Source organism: Pogoniulus pusillus, chromosome 26 (genome assembly GCF_015220805.1).
Source record: "Pogoniulus pusillus isolate bPogPus1 chromosome 26, bPogPus1.pri, whole genome shotgun sequence".
NCBI classification, from domain to species: Eukaryota; Metazoa; Chordata; class Aves; order Piciformes; family Lybiidae; genus Pogoniulus; species Pogoniulus pusillus.
The window spans coordinates 13,817,504-13,844,076 of NC_087289.1; the positions used below are offsets into that span (position 1 = coordinate 13,817,504).

At 44.5% G+C, this 26,573-nt stretch overlaps 1 protein-coding gene across 1 annotated transcript; it reads right to left on the minus strand.

Annotated features, from left to right (window-relative positions):
• Positions 1-494: 494 nt before the first annotated feature.
• On the minus strand, positions 495-26,188 carry TRPC1 (transient receptor potential cation channel subfamily C member 1). The gene is made up of 13 exons (XM_064165102.1): positions 25,876-26,188; positions 23,443-23,597; positions 21,361-21,462; positions 19,968-20,170; positions 17,689-17,820; positions 16,149-16,344; positions 14,041-14,377; positions 12,302-12,441; positions 9,381-9,524; positions 8,106-8,281; positions 7,743-7,944; positions 6,665-6,859; positions 495-4,041 (listed from the first exon to the last, which is right to left on the minus strand). Exons 1-13 carry the CDS (start codon positions 26,009-26,011, stop codon positions 3,814-3,816), a joined length of 2,346 nt encoding a protein of 781 aa, XP_064021172.1. The 5' UTR covers positions 26,012-26,188; the 3' UTR covers positions 495-3,813.
• Between the last annotated feature and the right edge of the window lie 385 nt (positions 26,189-26,573).

Here is a 26,573-nt window from a genome sequence, read left to right on the forward strand (position 1 = left end):
CTGCACACAGCCCATTCAGGAAGCACATTGCTGGGAACCCCCCATTAATAGCATCATCAGGTTGGTCACCATTATTGGTGACCTAAAGGCAGATCACTCCATATTTCTGATTCAGACACAATTATCTGTGAAGCACAGACCTACCATTTGACTGCTGAGTGACTCTGCCTAGCATGTCAAGAGCAGTCAGCAATAGCTACACCATCTTAACTGCTTCACACATACAGAGAAGCAACCAGCATGAGCCTAGTGCCAAGCAGCTAACAGTGCACTCAGAATCTAGTCTAGCTTGTTTGGAACTATCCCAGGCATCACTTCATGACACTGCATGAAGCCATTTAAATGAACTTTGAAGTTAACAGGATAGGCTCCCAAGGAAAAAAAACAACAGCTTAATAACACATTAAGGTCTGCTACCCTCCTTAAACAGATCTTTACATTACAAAGAAAGCACTTTCAATGTGATTCCTGATAGAGACTAATCGATGCAGCTGTATGTTTTAAAGAGCTTTTATTTGTCTGCTTCCTTTCTTGGATAAACAGAAGATACACAGCAAATAGTTCTTACATTGGTGTGTTACTCAAACATGAAATCTGAGTCCAAATATAAAATTCAGTGGTCCTCTGAACACAAGAAGTTAACTTGTTACTCACATGAAAAGCCACACTCATCAGAATCCCTCTACACTGTAAGACTCCTGGAAGCAGAGGAATAAATACACATAGCTTTATAGTACAGAAAATATATTCTCTTTACAAGAAAGCTCTATAAGAAATCCTTCCCAAAAAAAAGCACACATTCATGTGAGCCTCCACTCTGTCAGCCTCCCAAAAATCAACTGATGTCAAAAGACCACTGTGGCTACCTGCTTCTTCTGGAGAGAAGACCATTTCAAAAGAGCACCACCGTAACAGTACAACTGTCAATCACTTCTTTACTGGTATAAATATACTCATATGGTAATTAAAATACAGGAATCTCAGATTTCTTAATTACAATTCCTTAACTTGAATTATATTTAAGCATATAAAGCCAAGTAGGACCCTCTAGCACAGAAAATCCAAAGTCTTTAGTGTCTGTTTCAAGCAAAGTCAAACCACGTTTTCACAAAACACAGTATTTCTGGCCCAAAAAAAACAAACCCAAGTTTAATTTTGGCAATGACTGGTTTAAAAAAATAAAGAGAAGAGAGAGATGGTTAGATGTAAGCTATGTAAAAACCTGTCTAAAGCAGGCCCTCCTAAACTAATTGCCCAGTGACCAGGTTCAATGTATGACAGAAATGAAGAGGAATTGGTCAGCATTGCAAACAACTGCACTTACATGCTCCACCTCAGTGGTTTTAATGATTCAAGTAGTTTCTCAGTCAGATTTTAAACCCCCAAGGCATGAAACATTACAAGTTCACAGGCTGGCTCTACTATTCTCTCCCAATCCTAATGTGTGTAGTAAGATGTACTTCTGAGGCACCACTGAAGTTGAGCAGAAACTGACTGTCTTATATATCAGCATAAGCTTCTGAGGAATGGTTGGTCTGGTTGGAGTGTGTGCCCAGGTGGCCAAGAGAGCCAGTGGCATCCTGGCCTGCATCAGGAATGGTGTGGTCAGCAGGAGCAGGGAGGTCATTCTGCCCCTGTACTCTGCACTGGCTAGACCACACCTTGAGTGCTGTGTTCAGTTCTGGGCCCCCCAGTTTAGGAGGGACATTGAGATGCTTGAGCGTGTCCAGAGAAGGGCGACGAGGCTGGGGAGAGGCCTTGAGCACAGCCCTACGAGGAGAGGCTGAGGGAGCTGGGATTGGTTAGCCTGGAGAAGAGGAGGCTCAGGGGTGACCTTATTGCTGTCTACAACTACCTGAAGGGTGGTTGTGGCCAGGAGGAGGTTGCTCTCTTCTCTCAGGTGGCCAGCACCAGAACAAGAGGACACAGCCTCAAGCTATGCCAGGGGAGATTTAGGCTGGAGGTGAGGAGAAAGTTCTTCACTGAGAGAGTCATTGGACACTGGAATGGGCTGCCCGGGGAGGTGGTGGAGTCGCCGTCCCTGGAGCTGTTCAAGGCAGGATTGGACGTGGCACTTGGTGCCATGGTCTGGCCTTGAGCTCTGTGGTAAAGGGTTGGACTTGATGATCTGTGAGGTCTCTTCCAATCCTAATAATACTGTGATACTGTGAGTTCAAAATGCCATTGCTCCCACAAGAAGGAAGAGCCTTGATGATTGGATTTTCTGTACTCTAGACATGTGATCACACAGTCAATATGTCAACATACAAAACTGGGTACTAGAATTGCTTCTTCGAGAGCCATGCACTGCAGCCAGCCTACAGTCACACACAATTTCCAGCTCTGCTGGAAGTTTCCTATTATTCTGTCTCTGACATTTCTATTAAAAATAAACACAGGCTGGATTTCTGGTTTAAAAAGCCTATCTTCTCCCACAACTTGTAAAACAAGTATCAAAAAGGAACAAACTGCAAAAATAGAAGCAGCAAACACATTGTGCTAGTTCTGAAGCTTTTAACGTGACAGCCACAGTCTGAGGAACACTTCCAAAGTTCCTATATACAAATTTTCTTTACACACTGAGATTAAGAAACTACTCTATCTGTTTTTTGCAGTTACTGCCACCACTTCTGCACAGAGCTGCAACTCATGCAAACAGGCTGCAGAGCTCTTCTGCCAGGCAACCAGCAACAGAACAAGGGGACAAAGTCTCAAGTTGTGCCGGGGGAAGTATAGGCTGGATGTTAGGAGGATGTTCTTGCCAGAGAGAGTGATTTGCATTGGAATGGGCTGCCCAGGGAGGTGGTGGAGTTGCCATCCCTGGAGGTATTCAAGAAAAGACTGGCTGAGGCACTTAGTGCCATGGTCTATAGTTGACTGGATAGGGCTGGGTGCTAGGTTGGACTGGATGATCTTGGAGGTCTCTTCCAACCTGGTTGATTCTAAGGGGAACCTCTCAAAGTTCAAGAAGGACAAGTGTAGAATCCTGTGTCTGGGGAGAAGTAACACCAGGCACCAGTACAGATTAGGGGTTGGCCTGCTGGAAAGCAGCTCCATGAAGAAAGACCTTGGAGTCCTAGTGACAAGTTATCCACAGGACAACGATGTGCCCTTGTGGCCAAGGCAGCCAATGATATCCTGAGGTGCATCAAGAAAAGTGTGGCCAGCAGGTCTAGGGAGGTTCTTCTCCCCCTCTACTCTGCCCTGGTGAGACCACACCTGGAATACTGAATCCAGTCTTGGGCTCTCCAAGAGACAGGGATCTACTGGAGAAAGTCCAATGGAGACTTATGAGCATGACTGAAGGACTTGAACATCTCTCCTATGAAGACAGACTAGGAGAACTGGGGCTGTTCAGTCTTGAGAGAAAAGAAGGCTGAGAGGAGATCTTTATATCTATAATCTATAAATATCTGAGGAGTGGGCATCAGGAATAGACATGGAACAACAGGTATAAGCTGCAACACAGAAGTTCCACCTCAACATGAGGAAAAATTTCTTTACTGTGAGGGTGATGAAGTCCTGGAGTAGGCTTCCCAGAGTGGTTGTGGAGTTTTCTTCTCTGCAGACATTCAAAACCCACCTGGATGCCTTCCTGTGTGACCTGCCCTGGGTGAGTGTGCTTTGGCAGGTGGCCCAGACACAATGATCTCCCAAGGTCCCTTTCAGCCACGCTGTGACTCTAGGAAACACATTTTCAAAACGAACTCTTGAGCAACAATCTTTTCCCCTTTTGTCTGCCAAAAGAATTAGGCCAGCACTGTCCCCTGCTGGCATCTACAAGCACAGAGCTGTTGTTCAAAGAGCCAGGCCCTAGTTTCTTGGATAAAACATGGCATACTTGGAAGTGCGGAAGCCAAGCAGGTCTCTCATCTCGTTGCGGAACTTGGACAAGTCTTGCCGCAGCTCATTCAGGTTTTCCACCGTGGCCTGATCCGTGCTTTGCATCTTCTGTCTCATGGAAGTCAAGTAGCGGTGCACTAAGCAGCACATCACCTTTTGGTAGTTCTCATCTCTCTTTTGCTTCAGGTTTCTCCATTCCTGTAAACAAACATCAGGTATTTACTATGGAAAAGTGATTTTGGGGCCCTAAAGCCTGTACACAATTATACTGAGAATCACAGAATGGGTTAGGTTGGAAAGGACCTCAGAGCTCATTCAGTTCCAAGCCCCTGCCATAGGCAGGGACATCTCCCACTAGAACAGGTCACTCAAGGCCTCATCCAACCTGGCCTTGAACACCTCCAGGAAGGAAACAGCCACAACCTCCCTGAGCAACCTGTGCCAGTGTCTCACCACCCTCACTGCAAAAAGCCCTTTCCTAACATCTACTTGGAATCTCCCCTCTGCCAGTTTAAACCCATTACCCCCTTGTCCTGTCATTACAAGACCTTGTAAACAGTCCCTCCCCAGCCTTCCTGTAGTCCCCCTTCAAATACTGGAAGGTCACTCTAAGGTCTCCTCAAAGCCTTCTCTTCTCCAGGCTGCAGGGCCCCAGCTCTCATAGCCTGTCCTCATAGCAGAGCTGCTGCAGCCCTTTGAGAATCTTTGTGGCCCTCCTCTGGACTCACTATAACATTTCCAAGTCCTTCTAGTGCTGGGGGCTCCAGAACTGCACACAGTACTCCAGGTGGGGTCTGACAAGAGCAGACTAAAGGGGGAGAATCCCCTCCTTTGCCCTGCTAGCCACGCTGCTCTTGCTGCAGCCCAAGACACGGCTGGCTGGGCTGCACGTGCAGAATGCCTATGACCAAAACAACAAAGCTATTTTATAGAGCAGATCTCTTCTGAGGAAAGACTGAGAGACCAGATTGTTCAGCCTGCAGAAGAGAAGGCTGAGAGGGGACCTCATCAAATATCTGAAGGGTGCCTGTCAAGAGGATGAAGCCAGTCTATTTTCAGTGATAAGACAAGGGGCAATGGATATAAACTCAGTCACAGGCAATTCCATCTCAACATAAGCAAAAACGTTTTTACTGTGAGGGTGATGGAGCTCTGGAACAGGCTGCCCAGAGAGGCTGTGGATTCTCCTTCTCTCAAGATCTTTAAAACCCACCTGGACATATTCCTGTGTGACCTGTCCTAAGTGGTTCTGCTTTAGCAGAGAGGGGTGGACTCTATCTCTGGAGGTTTCTTCCAACCTGTAGTATTCTATGACTCCATGGATACTTTGTGATGCACAGAAATAAACAATGTGTGTTAACTGCCAGCAAAACTTAAGATAAAATGTAATCAGCTGTAACAGCAAAACTGAAAACATTTAATCTATCTTGGTATTGTCCAGGGCAGTTCTATACTCCAATGAGAAATTCTACAATCCTGGAATGTTTTCCAGTGCACCTTATGCAAAGGCTTTGAATTTAGTTTATTTAATGCTGTGTTTGTCAGCAACAAGATGCAAAATCAGTATGCAGAATTGCAGGGTACAGTGAAAACACTTCTTTAAAACAAAACAAACACAAATTTGTGTGGATGCTCCCTCCCTGGAAGTGTCCAAGGCCAGGCTGGAGAGAGTCTTCAGCAACCTGTTCTAGTGATCTAGGGGGGTTGGCACTAGATGATCTTTAATGTGCCTTCCAAACCAAACCATTCTGTTAATCCATGAAATAAATTCCCTACCACCAGCAGTCTGAAGCTTCAGTGATACTTTTTGGTTATTTGATGCTGCTGTAACATGTTTCAAACCAATCACCTCCCCAGAGGATACTCTGACCTCATGTCCTGGTTTGAGTTAGACCAGGACTTAATCTGGTCCAAGATGTGGCTTCCCAGCCCAGTCTCTGCACTTTCTGCAGCTCAGGGCACATTTGTACAGGCAGAGCTGCTTTCAGCAGTGAGAATCACTCATTTTTAATAAGGACACTGCTACATCTCATGCACCCCCTTGGGGGAGCAGAGTAAAAAGCCACAGCTGTGGGGATAAGCAGACACCTGAGGTAACCCTAAACTGACCTATGAGGGTTTCCATATATGTTCTACTGGATATAAAGCTAAGGGACCACAAGGGCTGAGCCTCTTCGATGGACAGTGTCAGAGAATGGCTCTGTCTGTTATACTTGGATCCCTGTTCATGAGTTCCAGAATCCAACTCCTGAATCCAGTTCCCATTATGCTGCTAAGTCCAGTCCAGGACTTCCCCAGTGCCTGCCACAGCATCAGTGCCAAAGGTGATGCTACTGCCACCAGGGGGTTGGGTTTGACATTGGTTTGAATCTATCTGATTTTAACGTTCTTACTTCCACTCCAGTTGATTTAGTTTCTTTCCCAATCTATCAGTCTCTCTCCCTTATATACTTTCCTTCTCCAATCCTACCCCTTGACATCTCACCATTTTTGACATTAGAAACCCCAAGCAAGTACATGCTATGAGTTTTCAATCAACCAAGGCATTTTTTTCACACTACTGGAGGAGAAATGGGTGTTGGAGGGAAGGGGGTTGAAATTCCCCAAACTGAAAAGTTAGTAGAATCTTACTGGAGTAGAAACAGGTAACATCTACTTATTTCTATCTGTATTTATCTGCATTTTGGACATAACACTCCTTGTTCTATAGCTACTATAGCCCAGTAGCACTTAGCATGTGACAGGCAGCTTCATGCAGCAATATGCTGCTGATTCATTTTAGCAAGCAGCACCTTTCCAAGCTCAGAGCTACATTTCTTACCTTTAGGCTGTTCTGACGTTTCACTTTGCCACTTGATGTATGAGAGCAAATCCATTTACTGAGACTGTTGAAAAGATAACAGATAGTCTTGGGAGAAGGAATAACATTGAAAGGTGGAGGTAGTGTGCATTTGTCATCAAAGTAGCTAAGCCACAGCTTGGCACGAGCAAACTTCCATTCTTTATCTTCATGATTCTAAAGCATCAGAAACATTAACAGAGATCAGAAGCAAAAATATCAATAGGTTATTTTGTAAATGTAATCTTCCATACATGAAAAAAAATTGTTATTAAACTTATTATACAGTACTGTAGTGCATAGATCTATATCTTTTTAATTAACTTTTAAATATGCCAACATTAAATAATTAAACCCTCCCACATGTCTTCAATTCACTATACACTCCAGTGTAAACATAAAATACCCCCCCTATCACATGCTTAAGCACCATGCCTTAGCAAGAGCAGCATAATGACTTGAACAGTCATTGTATCATGAAAGTCTTCAAAACCCAGAAAGCTAAAGCTTTGCAGATGTTTAGCATGCAAACTGTCCACTTTATCTGGAGCAAGGTAAATAAAAAGTTCATATTTGAGGGAAGATGTCCCCTGTGAGCTCACAGGGCTCACCCATGCAGGTCTGTAGATTAGTCATAGAATCACAGAATCAGCCAGAGTTGGAAGGGACTGCAAGGATCATCCAGTTCCAACACCCCTGCCAGGGGCAGGGACACTCTACCCTAGATCAGGCTGGCCAGAGCCCTGTCCAGCCTGGCCTTAAACACCTCCAGGGATGAGAACTTAGCCACTTCCCTGGGCAACCCATTCCAGGCTTCACCACTCTCATGGTGAAGAGCTTTCTCCTCATGTCCAGTCTGAACCTATCCATCTCCAGCTTTGCTCCATTCCCTCTAGTCCTGTCACTCCCTGATATCCTGAAAAGTCCCTCCCCAGCTTTTTTGTAGCCCCCCTTCAGATACTGAAAGGCCACAAGAAGGTCTATACAGTACAAGAAAAAATTAGTACAAAATCCAAAGATACAGCTTGCAGTTATTTGCAGTTAATCAGAAACCACTTACTGCTATCAGCTGAAAACTTTTATGAAGCATTGCCACAAGGAGTTTGGTTAATACTATCACAACCACCACATTGTAGGTACCAACAATAACAGCACCCACAAAAGACTGCAATTCCTCTCCATAGCTAAAACGTGTGACAAAGATTGCTACGTGTGCCAGGGAGAATATGTACCAGAACAGAGCAAAACATGTGCCAATGAACCTGAAAAACAAGAATAATAAACCATCTGGTTAGGTCAAGCAAACATCACAAGTGAGTTTACTTAATGTAAATTCAAGCTCAGTGACAAGTTCCAGTTGTGCTTAATTAGTAGGCATGAAGGGCTAGGAAAGTAGAGCTGGGACAGAGGTGTCAAGACTCACGAATGGAACGTGTCATTGCTCTGCTGCTCACAGAAAATGCCTGCACAGTCTTTTTCTTCATTGACAGTAAATCCTTTATCATAAAGCTGTGTCAATCCAATTGTGAATGAGAACAAGACAAGGAGAAACATGCCCAGGAATTTTCCAAAATCTTGCAGCATCTGCCCCATGGATATCTGTGAAATAGATTTATTTCCAGGGTTAGTAAAACAAGCAGGTTTTTTTTCCTGTCTGCATTCTCTCCTTCAGCCTCTAACCAACAAACTAGTTAACATTTTAAAGTTTTCATTACAACTGAAGATACTGAATGGACCTCAAAATCTGGAGGTATCCTAGTAGCATTCTTTAGGGAGAAATTCTAGATGTTAAAAATATAATTAAAACTTAATAATCAGTAAAAATAATAAGTAAATAATATTAAAAACTTAAGCAGTCTTGAGATCACCTGATATGTTCATATCCTTCAATGAACCACAAGCAATGCACCTTAGACTTCATTTGTAACACCAATGGCAATAAGGAATTTGCAAGCCAAGAGATAAAAAGCATTGTGCTGGTTTGAGGCTAATTGGAATATTTTACTGAGAGATATCAAAGCCTTAGCTGTGAGAAGAAAAAAACCCAAACAACAGTACCCTGTATGACCCATTCTTCTGCTGAGAAATGCAACTAGTCAAAATAGAGGTAAGACACTCACACCTCACACCCTTCTCAGCTCTCACTTCTGTCTGTGCCTTCCCTCTGGCAGGTCTTTGTGGCTGACTCTGCCTTTAACTCTCTAATCCACCTAACCCTTTTTCCTCTAACATCCTCGTCATCTTTTTTTGACATCTCATATGAGACCTCCATATTTATCATGTGAGGTATACATGGGTTGATCTGGTTATCTCTGAAGGGAGGGAAAGAGGGAAGGAGGTTTGGGTCAGGAGCCCTCCTGGCAATCTGATTGTTTCTGGGAGGGGTGTTGTGCTTCTGTATGATTTTTAACTTGTATATAACTGTATGTATTTGTGTATATATGCCTGTATGTTGTGCTAAGCTGTAAATACAGCTTCATTCTCTAACTTTCAACTGGCTGAGTCTAGTCTGGGTGATATACTTAAGTGTGGGGAGGTGGGTAACTCCAAAACCATTACAAGCAATAAATGAAGTTCATGTGAACATAAATACCACCATAGAAAGTTCAAAAAAAAGAGAGATGTAATTAAGCAAAATATCACCAAGCAAGAAGTAGTGTGCCACAGCCCATCTGCAGAACAGAGTAATGACATTCACCTGGAGTGGTCCCAGAATAGAGCTGGTTGTGTACATGAAGAAGAGACGTAGATAACTAAGAACATTAGCAAAGGCAAAGAGACCTTCTGCCACTAGGGTGGGATGGAATGCATCCCAGTCTTTCCTTTCAGCATAATCATGAAACTGCAACAGAAAAAGGACAAGCTGAGATCATTGACATTATAAATACAGAAGAGCATCTATGTGCTGCCTCCAAACCAGACAATAGCATAAAAGATACTAACATACAAGATTTGGAGATGGCTCACCTCTTTCAGATAGTTCACTCTCTTTAGATAAAGGCAGTTTAATAAACATTGCAGAGTGAGCCAGGAATCAGATTAGCTCAGTTCAACATCTGCCACTCACTTGCTCAGTAAAGCATTCATTCAGAGTGGTTTATAAGAGTGGTTATAAGCAAGAACCTTTTCACCTTGAGGATAAGACAGTGTTGGAACAGGTAGCTTAGAGAGGTTGCAAAGTCTCCAAACTTGGAGATTTTTCAGAGATGAGTGGATAAAGCCCTGAGTAAACCAAATTGATTCTCAAGTTCTTAGATTCTTGTTACCAGGTTGAAAGAGACCTCCAAGATCATCCAGTCCAACCTATCACCCAGCTCTAGCCAATCAACTAGACCAGGGGTCCTCAAACTACAGCCTGGGGGCTGGTAAACCAAACTACAGCCCAGCCCCTGACAAACTATAGTCTGGCCCCCAACAGTGTCTGCGGGACAGTGAACTGGCCCCCTGTTTAAACAGTGTGAGGACCCCTGAACTAGACCATGGCACTAAGAGCCTCATCCAGGCTTTGCTTCAACACCTCCAAGGACAGTGACTCCACCACCTCCCTGGGCAGCCCATTCCAATGCCAATCACTCTCTCTGCCAACAACTTCCTCCTAACATCCAGCCTAGACCTCCCCTGGCACAACTTGAGACTGTGTCCCCTTGTTCTGTTGCTGGTTGCCTGGGAGAAGAGGCCAACCCCACCTGGCTACAATGTCCCGTCAGGTAGTTGTAGACAGCAATGAGGTCACTGCTGAGCCTCCTCTGTTCTGTGTTTCCTTTGACACTGTTTTGTACTGTTTGTTGAAAAAGGGACTTGTGTGCTGTGTAAAAATGAGCATTGTCCAGGGTAACAGGCCTCAGAAACATTAAAATGCTGCCCAGAACACCAATGTGCAGATGCAATTGCAATGTGTGACAGCTGGCCTTTGCAAGTTTCAGAACTACTTAAGACCTAGCATTCCTTCAACTGATTTTAGGAATGACTACAGAGAATGGAAGTCACAGGTAAACTGTTGGTGTAAACACATGCCTCAGGTATATCCACTAGGTACTATTTAACTGTTCATGGAACAGCCATAGATACCCAACTTTTGGCTCTGCTGATAACATTCTGCAATTATATTACCATCTTCTGCCCTCTCAAAATGGACTTGCAAAAACTAAAGAAACTCAAAATTGCTTTAAATTTACTTGCCTGAAAGTTTACTGCACAAAGATAGCAAGAAAATGGGATGAACATGATTTATGCATTGCAATTGCATGTGTACAAATCCTCCTGCAACACAGCCTCTTTTTTTCCTCTTCTCACAGCTTCAGTACCTGTGTTATGCACCTGAGATGTAAACAAGTAATTCACATTTGGCTTTCCAATTTAAAGTAGCAGCAAGGGGCTCATCTCAGCAAAGGGACTACTACCAGACATGTGCTGGTTGGGAAGGCAGCCCAAGAAGGCATTCTCTGTTGTTTCCAAGAAATTGAGCTTTCCTTTCCACATGATTACCAGCCTCTGGACCCATGCAAGGACAGGAAAATGAGCCAAACACCAAGCTGGGAAGAACTAGACCAGTTTCTTGCCCTCCCAACTGCCAGACAGCTGTCAAATTCACACTCTGCAATTCAAAATAATGCTGCTACTGCACTGGCTTGAATTTTGCCCAAAATATTTGTATTTGGTTGGTCTGGCAGCTTGCCATATGCAGTGCTGCTAACAACACATGCAACAGAATGGGAAGAGTCATCTTCAAAACTTCTACCCTCCACTAGATATTAGGAAGAAATTCTTTACAAGTAAGGTGGTGAGACAATGGAAAGGTTGCCCAGGGAGGTTGTGGATGCCCCTTTCCTAGAGGTGTCCAAGGCCAGGTTGGATGAGGCCTTGGGCAAGCTGGTATAGTGGAAGGTGTCCCTGCCCATGGCAGAGGGTGTTGAAACTGGATGATCTTTAAGGGCCCTTCCAACTTAAACCATTCTATGAATCTCTGATCTGAATCCCAATGCCTTTGCACAGAGAAAAGTCAAGGTTCTTCTACAGTCTCAGGATTTTTTCCTTACTAAAAAACATGCCCCCCCCAAAACAACCCAAACTCCCAGCCAAACAAATCAATCAATTGAACAAACCACCCCCACAACCACCTATGATATTTGAGCATATGTAATAAAAAGCTAAATAGAAGTTTCTGTTACACAAAAAGCTTTAGGTAAGACACAGAGATTACCCTTAGCTTTCTGTATAGTATTGATCTATCAATCAGTATTTGAATCTACGAATCAAACTCAGATGCCAATTCAGAGGAGCTGTACAGCAACACTTCCCCAAATGAAAACCAAGGGCTTTGGGAGAGATGCCAGATCTTACCAGGACTGTTAGTGGTCCCTGAATACTTGATGTTTCTTCTCACTTCCCTTAACAACTTCTCTTTCAAGTCCCAAATGCAGCCAGACCAGAGATTTTGACAACTACAGGGTGTGTACCCACCCAGCAGGCTACTACTAATGCAGTAACACTGAACTACAACACACTACTCCTAACATACCACATGTAAGACAACTTCACATACTTTGCATTAATGCACTTAAGTTATATTTGCTCAGTCAATCCCATAGGAGCTTTGGATCTATGAAAATGGGTGCTCACCTTGTTATGGGCAACTACTTTGAGAGCAAAAGTTGCCAGATACAAGGAATTCATGACAAAACTCAGCTGATTGCGAGATTCTTCTAAAAAGTCTTCTAAACCATCATACCAAAGTCTTTTAACATCTGACCACACCATTCCTGCAGAGAAAAAAAAGGCACGTCAGGGAAATCAACCCATTGCACTGAATAGATATTCTTTTACAATCAAAACACTTTTGACTGGCTTCTGTGAATGATATTTTAGTAAAGCAGTGGAAAAATCAAGTAAAGTTACTAAAGGCAATGCACTGAATTACAAGCATTCATCAAAACCCCAAAAGATGTTTTTTGCCTTTTCAAGCCTACTTTCCAATTAAGGAACAAAATCTCTAATAAAGCAAGGCACAAGTGGAAATGAGTAAGATAAACTGGGACAGAAAAAGTTCTAATTTTAGAACACAAATGCTTTTTCTGACTGGAAAGTACTCATTCAAAAAGCACTATAGAAAGCATTGCACTGCTACATAAAGTATCAAGTATTTTTCAGAAGTGTGTAGTTATAATGAAAAGAAAAATAGTGATCAGCTCAGTAACTGTTACAGAAAATATCCCAAAAGCAGAAACTTTGTTAAATAGAATCATAGAATAGAATTAAATAGAATCATAGAATGGTTTAGGTTGGAAAGGATCTCAAGGATCATCCAGTTCCAAATCCCTGTCATAGGCAGGGACACCTCCCACTAGAACAGGTCACTCAAGGCCTCATCCAACCTGGCCTTGAACACCTCCAGGGAGGCTGTGGATCACAGAATCACAGAATATGATCAAAGATCATCCTGTGATCCACAACCTCCTTGGGCAACCTGTGCCAGTGTCTCACCACCCTCACTACAAAGAACCCTTTCCTAACATCTAGTCTGAATCTCCCCTCTGCCAGTTTAAACCCATTACCCCATGTCCTGTCATTAGAATAATAACATAAACAACAAAATAACATTAGCAGAGAAAAGTGAACATATGTCTTAAGACTGCAAAAATCAAAAGATTAACTCATATTGAAGACATTTAAATACTCAATACCTTTAGAGCAAAATTGATTTTACCATTGTTAACCATGCATGGCTGTATGGAAAAATACAGTTGCTAAGAATTTTACTAGCTGAATGTCTCTTACATACTTGAAAGGAACCTTAGATGAAATATAATGGAATATAATGGAATAATTAGTTCACAGGATCACAGGATGTCAGGGGTTGGAAGGGACCCAAGGAGCTCATCGAGTCCAACCCCCCTGCCAGAGCAGGACAATACTATCTATCAGCTAGTTAATGTTTGAGTACTGGAAAGGTATGATGCTGTATTTAGGACAGGAAGAAAAGCAGCCTGTGTCTAAATGTAAAGTAGAAGTTGTTAGACTTACTCCAGCTTTTAGGACTTGGCAGCTTCTCTAAAATTTGGCCCAGTAGGAGCCAGCTGAATCCCATGTGCAGCACTCTGAATGCTGCCAGTCTTCCTGTTAGATCCTACACCGCTCGTTTTTGCTACTTCATTGTCTGTGCTAACTAGAGATGGTTCTAACACTTCAGATCCCTTTCTCAACATGGGCCTGCTTTGTTTTTCTTTATCATTACCCTCTAGAGAGAAAAATTCAGTCAAGCAACGAATAGCAGCATGCTAATTACATAAGAAGGTAGCACAAAACACCATTGTAGAGCCAGCAGCAGCATGTGTCATCCAATCTGCTCAAATCATACCTACCAATTAGCCATATTATCAGAAGGTAGTCTATCCTCTCAAGGGCTGGTCCCATTGTATTCTTCTTGTTCTCATTGTAGACAAGGGAATACAAATTAAGTAACAAGAGAAATGTGAAATATGAAGCTCCATGAATAATAAACTTCATAAAAGGAGTGTGAATTATTCGACCCACTCGAGATTTAGGAGCTAACAAGTAACACAGAGAGAGAAGTGGCCAGAAAATGCCAACCATCAAAACAGTCAAAATTTTCTTGCACGTGTGTTTGCGTCGATAGCCTGCCATCTGGCCAAACCACACAGTGTTTAGGAACTGCTGGCAGTTAGACTGAGCAACAAACTGGCAAAGGAGAAACAAGAAAAGAAACAGACAAGAAATCAGCCTCAGGTCTTGGGTTATTAATTTACCTTATTAAAATGTAAACTATGCCTAACTGCCAACGAGCAGGAAAAGACATGGATATTAAGATGGAATAATCTCATGTGAGAACAAAAGAGCTATGGACACATTAAGGCTATAAACAATCTCACTTTTTGGTTTCTTTTAAAAGCAGCAACTAAGAATGAATGACACATACTATATCTCTAATACTTTTCAGATCAAGAATGAGTTTTGATTTCCAATTATTTAGAAATCTAGCATACAGGTAGCATCACATCTCAGACAGCTTCACTTCTGTCATAAAACACAGTGACCTTATCTGTTACTATAAAATATTATCTACCCTGAAACACAGTATCTTGCTGAAGTGGCCAAGCAGTTTTACATCTATCAGTTCTTAACATCATTATGGCTCTATTCAGCAAGGTTAATTTTACATCAAAGCTATGCTGTTATCAGACCTCCCAAAAGCAAACCAGTTTGGTCAGAAGGTTATGTATATTATGCAAATATAGTTTCAAATTTCAGGTGCTTATTTGCATTGAGTTACAAATCAAACATTTTGCTAGAGGAGGCTCTGTCATTTAACTTTTAAAATATCAACAAAAAGAACCTTGATATTATCATCACATCTGAGAAATCATCAGAAACTGTCTCTCTAGTAAACCTGGCTAGAATAAAACATACTCTGCAAAGATACTTCCCTCACACCACACAAAAAATGTTGTTATTCTTCAGTAGAAGTATGCTCAAAACCAACAGAACATCTGAGATACTTCAGCAGGCTTGTTTAATGCATACCAGAAATGTGCAGTGGTGGTTATAGCACATTCTGTAACCACAGTATTTTAAGTTTCACAGTTTAGCCCTAGATATGCAGAATGAGACAGAATTTCTGACAATGGCCTCTGCAAATGTTAACTGAAAAAGAGTTTAGAATGGAAAGGAAACTTTCCCTCCATCCCTGGTCCTTGTACTGCAATCCCACAAACACCCACTTGCCTTCTAGTACAGCAAAACTAGAGGGACAATTCATGGAGGGATAAAAACAAGAATGATCTACAACATGAAGAAAGTTCCAGACTGATGGCATAAAAAGGCACTACCTTTCTTAAAGAGAGGCACCATTCAGCTACACCAGTGTAGCTCTAACACAACTCTAACCAGCTCAGACATGGCCTGAGCTGAAGTGAGAAGATAACATATGTCACCTAATGATCCACACTTCCCTATGCAAAGATTTAATTACCACTACCAGTTCACAAGGGTGCTCATCTATATGCCAGCACAAAAAATACTACATTCTTCTCCACAGCAGGTACCAAAGAAATACTTAGTACCACAGAAGTACAAAACTGTGGGGGCTGGAAGGCACACTTCAGGGTCAGCTAGTCTAACTCCCTGCTAAAGCAGGTTTGCCTAGATCAGCTTGTGCAGCAATATGTCTAGGGGGATTTTGAAAGTCTCCAGAGAAAGACTCCATGACCTCTCTGGGCAGCCTGGTCCTATACTCTGTCTCCTCTTAAAGTAACAAAGTTTTTCCTCATGTTCAGGTGGAACCTCTTGCTTTCCAATTGGTGCACGTGGCCCTTGTGCTGTCACTGGGGACCACTGAAGAGAGACTGGCCCCATCCTCCTGACACCCACTGGCTGGGTATTTATAAGCAGAACAATAAACTAAGTGGCAAAATATGATATGGAAAGCTACCAAATGACTACAAAGACAAACCTCTTTTTGATTATACTTGATAGCAAGTTTTAATCGACTCAAGTTCATCCTCTCTTCCAGCAGTCCTCGCTTGTCAACATGCTCATCGCTGGAGGTATGGTTCAGAATAACCTCCAGCTCCCGTGAATTCCGTGCTTGTGCAAGCAAATCCTTAGCAAAGGTTTTGCACTGTTGAGCTAGCTCCTCGTAGTCATTTCTGAAAGAGGCAGAAGCAGTGCATACCATTACACTCCTTGGACAGATTCCATTAAATCACTGACTAACCATCTTTTCTGTAGGATTAGATGTTATGCTAAGGCATACTGAAAAGTCATCTGTCAAGATCCAAGCATTCTGAAAACAACTCTTAATAGGTCTCACCATGCAACATGACAATTACACAGTTTAGTTTCACACTCCAGCAGAGAAAAATCAAGAAACTAACTTACAGTATACAAATTCTTACTTCTTTAATCCCATAAAAAGAGTTAAAGCTTAACCTTATTTCTGGGAGATTAAAAAATGTAGTAGTCACATAATATGACACTGATCATTTGTCATTTGGACTTTCTGCTTGGAAGAAGTTGTCTGTGGGTTTGTTTTATTCCTGACATCTCAATATTAAGTTTTTTCACTAAATACTATTTATTAATATAATGAATGCAAGAAAAGAAACATCATTTGTTGTCTCATCTGGACCAGAGCATTTTAGTGCCAAAGTGGAAAGAACCAACACCCAAGAATTCAGAACCCAAAAGCAGCAACTGGAAGAGGAAGCCTCCCACGTTACAACCTGGACTTCAAGCCCTGTGCTAGTTTGAGCCCAGCTAGAATGTTTTGGTGAGGAGAATTAGATTACAGGCTGTGCAAAGGAAACAATGGTGATGTCTACTGCACCCATAGGCTTGCTGAGATGGATAAGAACAAGAATATAGATAACAGAGTCACTCTCTGTCTTTGGGGCTGAACCTCTCTCTCTAACCTAACCTGCCATCTGTGTAACTAATCCATCTGCTTCCTAACCTCCCTGGCTGACCCTCCAAGCTACCTTGAGCATAAGGTAAAGTCTTGGGTAAGCTAGAGGGGTGGGAGGAAGGTGCAAGGGTGGTTGAGAGCCCCTCCTGGGGACTCAGGTTTCTGGGAGGGCTGTTGTGTTTCTGTATTACTTTTTAACTTCTGTATTTCTGTAGATACTGTAAATCTCTGCTTGTCTATTGTGCTAAGCTGTAAATATAAAGCCTCGTTCAATTTCCAGAGCTGCTGAGTCTAATCTGGGTGATTTTCCAAAGTGGGGGGGGGCAGGGAACACCCAAACCATCACAATCCCTGTAATACTTCTCTCCAGCCAGCACTTTGATTTTTGAAGCCAGCATGACTGCAGCATGATACGAATAACAGCAGCAGATTCAACTCAATCCATGACACTTGCTACTATGCCTAATTATCAGCTTAAACATTCCAATTACAAGAAGAAAAACAACCACCAACCTTCCATAATGCATACACACACAAATGTCATTTCATAAAACAACTGAAGTCACTTTGTGTTTTCAATTCCTACCTGAATTCAACCTCTACAAGGCTTAACTCTTTCAAGTCTGCACTGAGTTCAAAAGCTCTTAAGATTGGATCCTCCTCTGTCAACATGATTAAAGCAGGACTGGCCAAACACCGATAAATGTCAAGCCGAAACCTGTGGCAAAAGAATGTCACAGAAAATTAGGATGTTTCATTTCACAGAATTATAGAATTATCAGGGCTGGAAGGGACCTCAAGGATCATCTAGTTCCAACTCCTCTGCCATGATCAGGAACACAGAATCATAGAATCAACCAGGTTGGAAGAGACCTCCAAGATCATCCAGTCCAACCTAGCACCCAACCCTAGCCAGTCATTTAGACCATGGCACTAAATGTCTCATCCAGGCTTTTCTTCAACACCTCCAGGGATGGTGACTCCAGCACCTCCCTGGGCAGCCCATTCCAATGCCAATCACTTTCTTTGCCAACAACTTCCTCCTATAATCCAGCATAGACCTCCCCCTGGCACCACTTGAGACTGTGTCCCCTTGTTCTGCTGCTGGTTGTCTGGGAGAAGAGACCAACCCCCACCTGGCTACAGCCTCCCTTCAGGTAGCTCTATACAGCAATGAGGTCAGCCCTGAGCCTCCTCTTCTCCAGGCTAAACAACTCCAGCTCCTTCAGCCTCTCCTCATCACACATCTCACACTAGATCAGGTTGCTCAGCCTGGCAGTAAAGACTTCCAGAGATGGGGCTTCCACCACCTCCTTGGGCAGTATGTTGCAGCATCTCACCATCCTCATGGTGGAAAACTTCATCCTAACAGCCAATCCGAATCTATCCACTTCTGGTTTTGCTCCGTTGCCCCTAGTCCTACCACTACCTTATACCCTATAAAGTACCTCACCAGCTTTCTTCTAGGCCCCCTTCAGACACTGGAAAGCCACAATAAGGTCTCCTCGGATTCTTCTTCTCTCCAGTTTCAAATCAGAACCCATTCCAAAAGTTTTCATTAAACAGTCAAGCAAAAGAACAATTAGGTTTCTTAGAACCAGTCACCACAAGTATTAAATGCTGTGTGCCATGGAGGACACTCTCCTTCACATACTTTGAATCCCTGTTATGTTAATTACTGTCATCACCATCACTGTCATGCTTGAGACAGCGAGACTTTCCCTGACACTCAGGGTCACACTACCAACTCTCCTTCTGGACCTATCTTTTCCTTAGAGTTTGCAGCCATTCAACTCAGCACTTCAGCTATGGGATTCGTCTCACCATGTTTCTGTCAGGGCAATGATATCATAGTTTTCCTGATGGACAATAGCTCGGAGGTCTTCTTGCTTGTTCCCCATGCTTCATGCATTGGCATAGATACCGTACAGTTGGGGCATCAAAGGATGCTTCTCTCTTGCAAAACTAGCAACTCATGACCTCTGAAACCAAGCTCGTTATCCATTCTGCCTCAAGCTAAGAGCTGTTACCTCAGCTGGTTGGTTGTTTGGGTACCCTGACACTTTTTCTCAGTGAAGTTAAGGGAATGAGGTATGAGATGGATGCTGCCACGATAGGTACCAGAACATGGCCTGTGGTAGCTGAATGCCAGTAACAACTATCCTTTTGCTTCCTGCATTTTTCAGCCATGTGGATAGATTTGAAGTAATTATGTAACAATTAACTGTATATTGTAGCTGCAGTCCAATTATGAGCTCTGAACTCTGTGATTTTTTTCATCACTCTCACAAATCAAATTGTATTCAACCCTCAAATCCTCTGTCAAGTTAAGCCAGCAAAGCGTTGTTGACACTGGTAAATCTCTCTCCTTGTCTGAGCCTTTATGAAACAAAATAACTTTTCTATTTTCAAAAACAGAGTTAAAAAAAAAAAGGAGGGAAAAATAGAAAAATAATTGTCTTCAGTCCACATTTATCAATCCAAGTGCTACATAAACTCTTTCAGGAACAGCTTACAGAATTATCCACCTCCTTACTGTGGCTCAAAAATCCCCAAGTACTAAGTTAAGGAAAATACAATTGCATAGTTCCTGTGCTCCCTAGCCAAAGACAGCTGGACTGTTTGTGATGACTGGTTGAAAAGCAAAGCACCTAGCTCGATACACAGTGACTAATGCTATAAAACCAAATGGAGAAAGCCACTGCCTTCCACCAGCATTTTCAAACTATACAGGCTACAACATATTTAAGGAATCCACTCACAAACCTCACCTCAAGTGAAATATGACGACTCTGAACCAGGCAATAGCAGAAAATTAGGACATGATGAATTTGTTTGTTATTGTCTATGGCTGGTAAACTATACCTGGAATGTCGCAGGCTATCTTTTTTGTTCTTAGCAGTACACAGTGTGCATTCACAGCCCACAGCATGAGGCTTAGGCAATGATATATCTTGCTTCAGCAGCATGGTAAGGATTTCATAGTTGTTCCGATGAGCAGCTAAAATGACAGGTGCCACGTCCATGGTTGTGGAGTACTCTGGGTTCTGAATGCGCTCCATTAGTTTCTGAAATGAAATGTAGGAAGCACCCAAATTTATTACATATAGTTCTACTGTAAGGTTTGTATTCAAGGGGGTTTTTGGAATGTTTAACAATCAATCTCTCATTCAAACTATTTTTCTGTTTCACAACATGAAAACAAAGGAAAAAAAATTGTCACAACCTTCAAACACCTCTCAAATACTGTGTGCTAGTTTGAAGCTAGCTAGAATGTTTTGGTGAGAAGAAATAGATCATAGGCTATGAAAGGAAAACAGTGGTGATGTCTACTCCCCTCAGAGTCTTGCTGAAGAAGAAACAAAAACATTAGGTAACACTCTCACCATTTTTCACTCGCTCTGCCTTGGGCTTCTGACTGAGCTGCATCTCCCTAACCTCACCTTCCACTCACCTTTGCTTCTTAACCTCTTGGCTGAACCTCCATTCTTCCTTAGGACTGGGGTAAGGTTGAGAGGGGCAGGGGGAAGGTGCAGGGGTGGTTGAGAGCCCCTCCTGGGGACTCAGGTTTCTGGGAGGGGAGTTGTGTTTTCTGTATTACCTTTTACCTTGTATATTTCTGTATATAATTGTATATACTGTAAATATCTGCTTGTATATTGTGCTAGCTGTAAATAAATAGCTTCATTTATATTCCCAGAGCTGGCTGAGTCTAGTCTGGGTAACTTCTAAAGTGTGGGGGGGCGGGGAACACCCAAACCATCACATACTGGAAAAGAAAAAGACACACAGAAATGCTTCTGGTTTATTTACATGACATTCAGTGTCAACATTCTCTAATACACATGCATAGAGTCAGTCAGGGTTGGAAGGGACCACAAGGATCATTTAGCTCCAACCCCCCTGCCATGGGCAGGAACACCCTACCCTAGATCATGCATGACATTAAAAAGTGTATTTTGCTCTAGTTTGAGCTAAGTTTCAGCTGACTAATTTCAGAGTGAAGATCTGATGCTTACATATTTGCTCAAACAATCTAAAAAGCTTCAATATATAAATATGCTTTCAAGGCTGCTAATTACCTTGCAAACAATCCACAAGAAAATACTTAATGACTGCTCTGCTTTTATATTCTTCTCTGGACTAGAGATGTAGAACATCTTTTAAGACCACTGTTTTAAACAACTACTGTTACCCAGAATGTGAGACACAGCCCACCCACTCCCTGACCAAAAATCAAGGAAAAACAACACTCAACTACAATGGTTGGTCTGGAGGATCTTTTGGGTCGGTGATTAAGCAGAATGTCAACAGCTCCCACCACTTCAGAGTCAATAGCCACCAAAAGTGCATCCGATGACTAAGGAAAGAAAACAAGTCACATGTGAAAACTGCAGTAACTTCAAGAGCATAAAGGGTCAATCTGAAGCCAAAGTGTAGTTTGGTAGCTTGGTTTGTCAGTTACTTTTCAAAAGTGCCAAAATTATGTGCTGTATTTCCATCACTCACATGGTACCACTGTGTACCTGAGTGCACCACTCAGGGTACAAATTCAGATTCTCTTTCCCAGAATTGACATAGCACTATGGATGATCCGTTTCACAGCACAAACAGCAAAAGAACCAGCTGCAGAAATTACTTTCCAGAAAAGACAAGGCAGACCACTTGCAAAAAATCGAATTCTAAGGGACAGTTTACCAGGTTAGAAAAAAATATTAGAAGTTAGTGTCTGTTTAACATAACTTGTTAAATGGAACATAGCAGCACCACATTTGTAGTTTTGGGGTAAAGCTACAAAAATAAGCTGGGGGCAGTGTGGGGGAAGACTGGTAACTAATTCTGAAACTTCTCTGAAGTGGACCTAAGCAGCTTTTCATTTTCCCTACATTATTATTTTAAATTAACTTGAGACAACTCAGATTTTTACTTCAAAAATAAAAGAAGACGACACAGCTTTCACTACTGCTAAAAAGGAAATCCAGGAAAAGTATGTTTGTTTGTTTGTTTTTCACATCCAGTATCAAACAACCAAACAAAAGACGCTGCTTTTCCCTGTTCTACACACTTAAGCCATCCTAGCTACAACTGTCCCAGCAGCAGCAGCAGCAGAGATGCTGCATATTGTTAAGGAAGTACTGTTTGTATGAAACTGCTTCTGCCACCAAACACAGACCAAGCTGAACAAGCACTGCAGAAACACGTGCTTGTATTAACTTAGTTACCTAATACAACTTGCCTCTTCCTAACTGTGCTACCACTTTAGAAGTTGTCACACTCCACAGACAAAGAGATCTCTGCATTCTACACTTTTTAGTATGTTCCACTCTGACTATAATTGTTAATTGCTACAGAATCACATAATGCATTGGGTTGGAAGGGACCCTCAAAGGTGATCCTGTCCAACCCCCCAGCAGTTGCTCAGGGCCCAATCAAGTGTGACCACGAATGTCTCCAGAGATGGGGCTTCAAGCACCAATCCAGGCAACCTATTCCAGTATTTCACCACTTCCTTTGTGTGGCCGTTTGAGCTGATTTTCTAGCTCAGACACAGGGAAAGATGAGCACTCCAGGGATAGGCCATATAATGGCAACAATAGATAAATTAATATAATTTAACTGGAGCATCAAGTGCTTAATGTCTAGGAGCACAGCTTGTTCTTCCCCTTCTTCTGCTGGCTGCTGCTGCTTCAGCTGCACCTATCTTCCCTGGCTGCTGTTTTGGCTGCTGCTGCTTCTGCTGCTTCACCGCCGCTTGACCCCTCCCCCATCTCCCTTAAGGTTATTGTATTGTTTTTTTTCCTTTCCTTCTCTAGTTATTACCTCTCTTTACATTGTTATACTTCTACTATAAGAAAAACAATTTCATCTTTCCCTGACTTTCAAAGAAAATCTGTGTTGCAGTGAGTTTATTTCTCCCCGGGGGAAGGATCTGCCCTAACCCAGGACACTTTGTAAAGAACTTCTTTCTAATGTCCAACCTAACCCACCCTGCTTCAGTTCAAAACCATTGCCCCTTGTCCTTCTAAACAGACCTTCCCCAGCCTCCCTGTAGGTCACATCAGATACTGGCATTTTGCTTGCAAGAGGGATAACATTTAAAATAAAATGCAGACTTGTTAGTATCACTGAAAATGTTACTGCACATTTGCTCTGTCAATAAAATCACAGCAAAGTAAGCCAGTGAGAGGAAACCACTTTCACCATTAATAAAAAGAACTACACTGCCTATAAAGATTTTATTTCCCTCCAAATTCTGACAGATTACCAGAGATGACATATAAAGAACAGACCACACAGATGACCACAGTGCCAGTTTTCAGTAACTGGAAGGGTTGTGTACCTGGCAGCCATAATCCAAGAGGAGCTGCAGTATGTCCAAGTTTTCATTTTCAATGGTTATGGTAACGGCATTTCGTCCAAGCACATCCACGCAATTTATGTTCATTTCACCTGATCTGTTTTCCTCCAAGAGCTTCTTAACCATGTAATAGTCACCTGTACCAGTAATGTAGAAATGTCACTTATCAGAAAGCACTAAAACCATGTCAAGATTCTTAAGTACCTACCACCATCAAACGAGACAACGTTCCACAGCTGACATCAGAAACTGAACATGCCAGATAATTAAGAAGTGAAGGCAGATAAGCATTCAATCATTAGGGAAGAAACTTAAGGTATTTTGGGGCATTTCAGGAAATCACTAAGACATGTACTTTACTCCTTTAGTTCCTGTCCTAAAACAGGCACAAAAGCATGGGTACTTTTCCAAACAGGGGCAATAGGTCACACAAACTGAGAGATACAGGAAACATTAAGCTTAACCACATCAAGAGTTGGCTACAGACAGTCCAGCTGCCTCACACCAAGGCGATCCCACCACAGAGAACACCAGAAGGAACACCCTAAACCAGCTGGCTAAGTTCCCTACATAAATACTCTTTTGAGGTTGTGAACTAACTTCAACACACCACCAGCAGGCAGCTCTGCACAGAACACTGGCTTCTAGCATCACACATGTGGCCAGCGGGACAAGGGAGGTTATTCTGCCCCTGTACTCAGCACTAGCAAGGCCACACCTTGAGTGCTGTGTCCAGTTCTGGGCCCCTCAATTCAAGAGAGATGTTGAGGTACTGGAAGGTGTCCAGAGAAGGGCAACAAAGCTGGTGAGGGGCCTGGAGCACAGCCCTGTGAGGAGAGGCTGAGGGAGCTGGGGGTGTGCAGCCTGCAGAAGAGAAGGCTCAGGGCAGACCTCATTGCTGTCTACAACTACTTGAAGGGAGGCTGTAGCCAGGTGGGGTTGGTCTCTTCTTCCAGGCAACCAGCAACAGAACAAGGGGACAGTCTCAAGTTGTGCCGGGGTAGGTCTAGGCTGGATGTTAGGAGGAAGTTGTTGGCAGAGAGAGTGATTGGCATTGGAATGGGCTGCCCAGGGAGGTGGTGGAATTGCCAAACTGGAGGTGTTGAAGAAGAAACTGGATGAGGCACTTAGTGCCATGGTCTAGTCGATCAGCTAGGGCTGGGTGCTAGGTTGAACTGGATGATCTTGGAGCTCTCTTCTAACCTGGTTGATGCTACAATTCTATGTCCTAACATACTCATAACCATTCAGAACATGATTAAAAGCCTATCTCAAGAGTCCAACATTTCAAAGGTATTAAGATCAATTTCAGACTGCATTTCTATTCAAGGGTAACTATGCAAATGCTTAAAGTCGCATATTTTAGGAAACATGCTACTTCCCACCCACGGCACGGGGGTACATCACAGGACACTAGCGCCCACTCTTGCTGGAGATGTCTGGATAAGGCCCCGAGTCCACTAGAACTATATATTCCCAGGCTAACAGCGACCGCAGCCAATACCTTAAGAACTCTTCAGACAATAAATAAACTCCCTCGCTAACACAGAAGGAGATGCCCCAATGCCCCCTTCCTCCAGAGACCGCTAAGGACAGGAACGGGCCGCAGCAGGGCGGCCTCCCCCTGGGGGCGCTGGGGACAGCGGGGGGCGGCAGAGCCGGCGCAGGACGGCCTCCCCCTGGGGGCGCTGGGGACAGAGTGGGGCGGCAGAGCCGGAGCTGGGCGGCCTCCCCGTGGGGGCGCTGGGGACAGCGGGAGGCGGCAGAGCCGGCGCTAGGTGGCCTCCCCCTGGGGGCGCTGGGGCCAGCTGGGGGCGGCAGAGCCGGCGCTAGGCGGCCTCCCCCTGGGGGCGCTGGGGACAGAGTGGGGCGGCAGAGCCGGAGCTGGGCGGCCTCCCCCTGGGGGCGCTGGGGCCAGCTGGGGGCGGCAGAGCCGGCGCAGGGCGGCCTCCCCCTGGGGGTGCTGGGGAGAGAGGGGGGCGGCAGAGCCGGCGCAGGGCGGCCTCCCCCTGGGGGTGCTGGGGAGAGAGGGGGGCGGCAGAGCCGGCGCAGGGCGGCCTCCCCCTGGGGGCGCTGGGGAGAGAGGGGGGCGGCAGAGCCGGAGCTGGGCGGCCTCCCCCTGGGGGCGCTGGGGACAGAGTGGGGCGGCAGAGCCGGCGCAGGGCGGCTGCCCCGGCCAGGTGCCTCCTGCGCCAGGCGCTGCAGCGAGGCCAGGCGCGCAGCGGGGCACGGCGAGCACCACGCCACGCAAGACGCGGGCACTGGCAGGACTTGCTCCCAATCACACCGGAACGAGCGGGGCCCGGGGTGCTGCTGCCAGGGGGAGGCGGTCTTGGACCCCCGGAGCCGGCGGCCAAGACCTCCGTTCCCCGACAAGGCAGCAGACGGAGCCAGCCCGGGCAGCAAGAGCAGTACCTTTGTCGCAGGCCAGCAGGAAGAGTTTCTCGTCCAGGGTGGTCTCCTCCTTCACCTGCCGCACATCCTTCAACGCCAGCAGCTTGTTGGGAGAGGCCGAGGCGGACGGGTCGGCACTCTGATACAAGGCAGCCATAGCGGCGGCTCCGCTAGGCCCATCAGAGCGCGGGGGCGCAGGAGCGCGGCGCACCGCGGTCGCTGGCACTGCACCGCCGCCCTAGAGGGAGCGGGGCAGCGGAGCGGCGCTGCCCGGCCCCACAGCCCCGCCGCCAGGGCACGGCCGGACAGGGCAGGGCAGAAGCCCACCGCTTCCCGCCACACTGCGCAGGCTCCAATGGCGGCGAAGTAGGAGGGGAAGAGCGCGGCTGTGGGCTGTGACCACCGGCAGACAGGCTGAGGGCTCTGGCATGGCACCGGCTCCGCTTGCCTCTTCTGCTGCAGCTCCGCGACTTAGCTGCCCTCCCGACAGCGTTTAGGGAGCTGGAGTCGGCTGGGGAAGGGCCCCGCGCCTATCTGGAGCTGTTTGAGGGTTTAGAGAGCTTCCTTCGAGGTAGCGATCCTCTCCCTCTTCACTGAGTGAAAAACCGGTTGGGTGGCTGGGCCCAGAGCTGTGGTGAATGGAGTTAAATGCAGGTGGCAGGCAGCTGTAAGTGGCGTGCTCCAGAGCTCAATACTGAGGCCAGTTATGTTTTACAGAC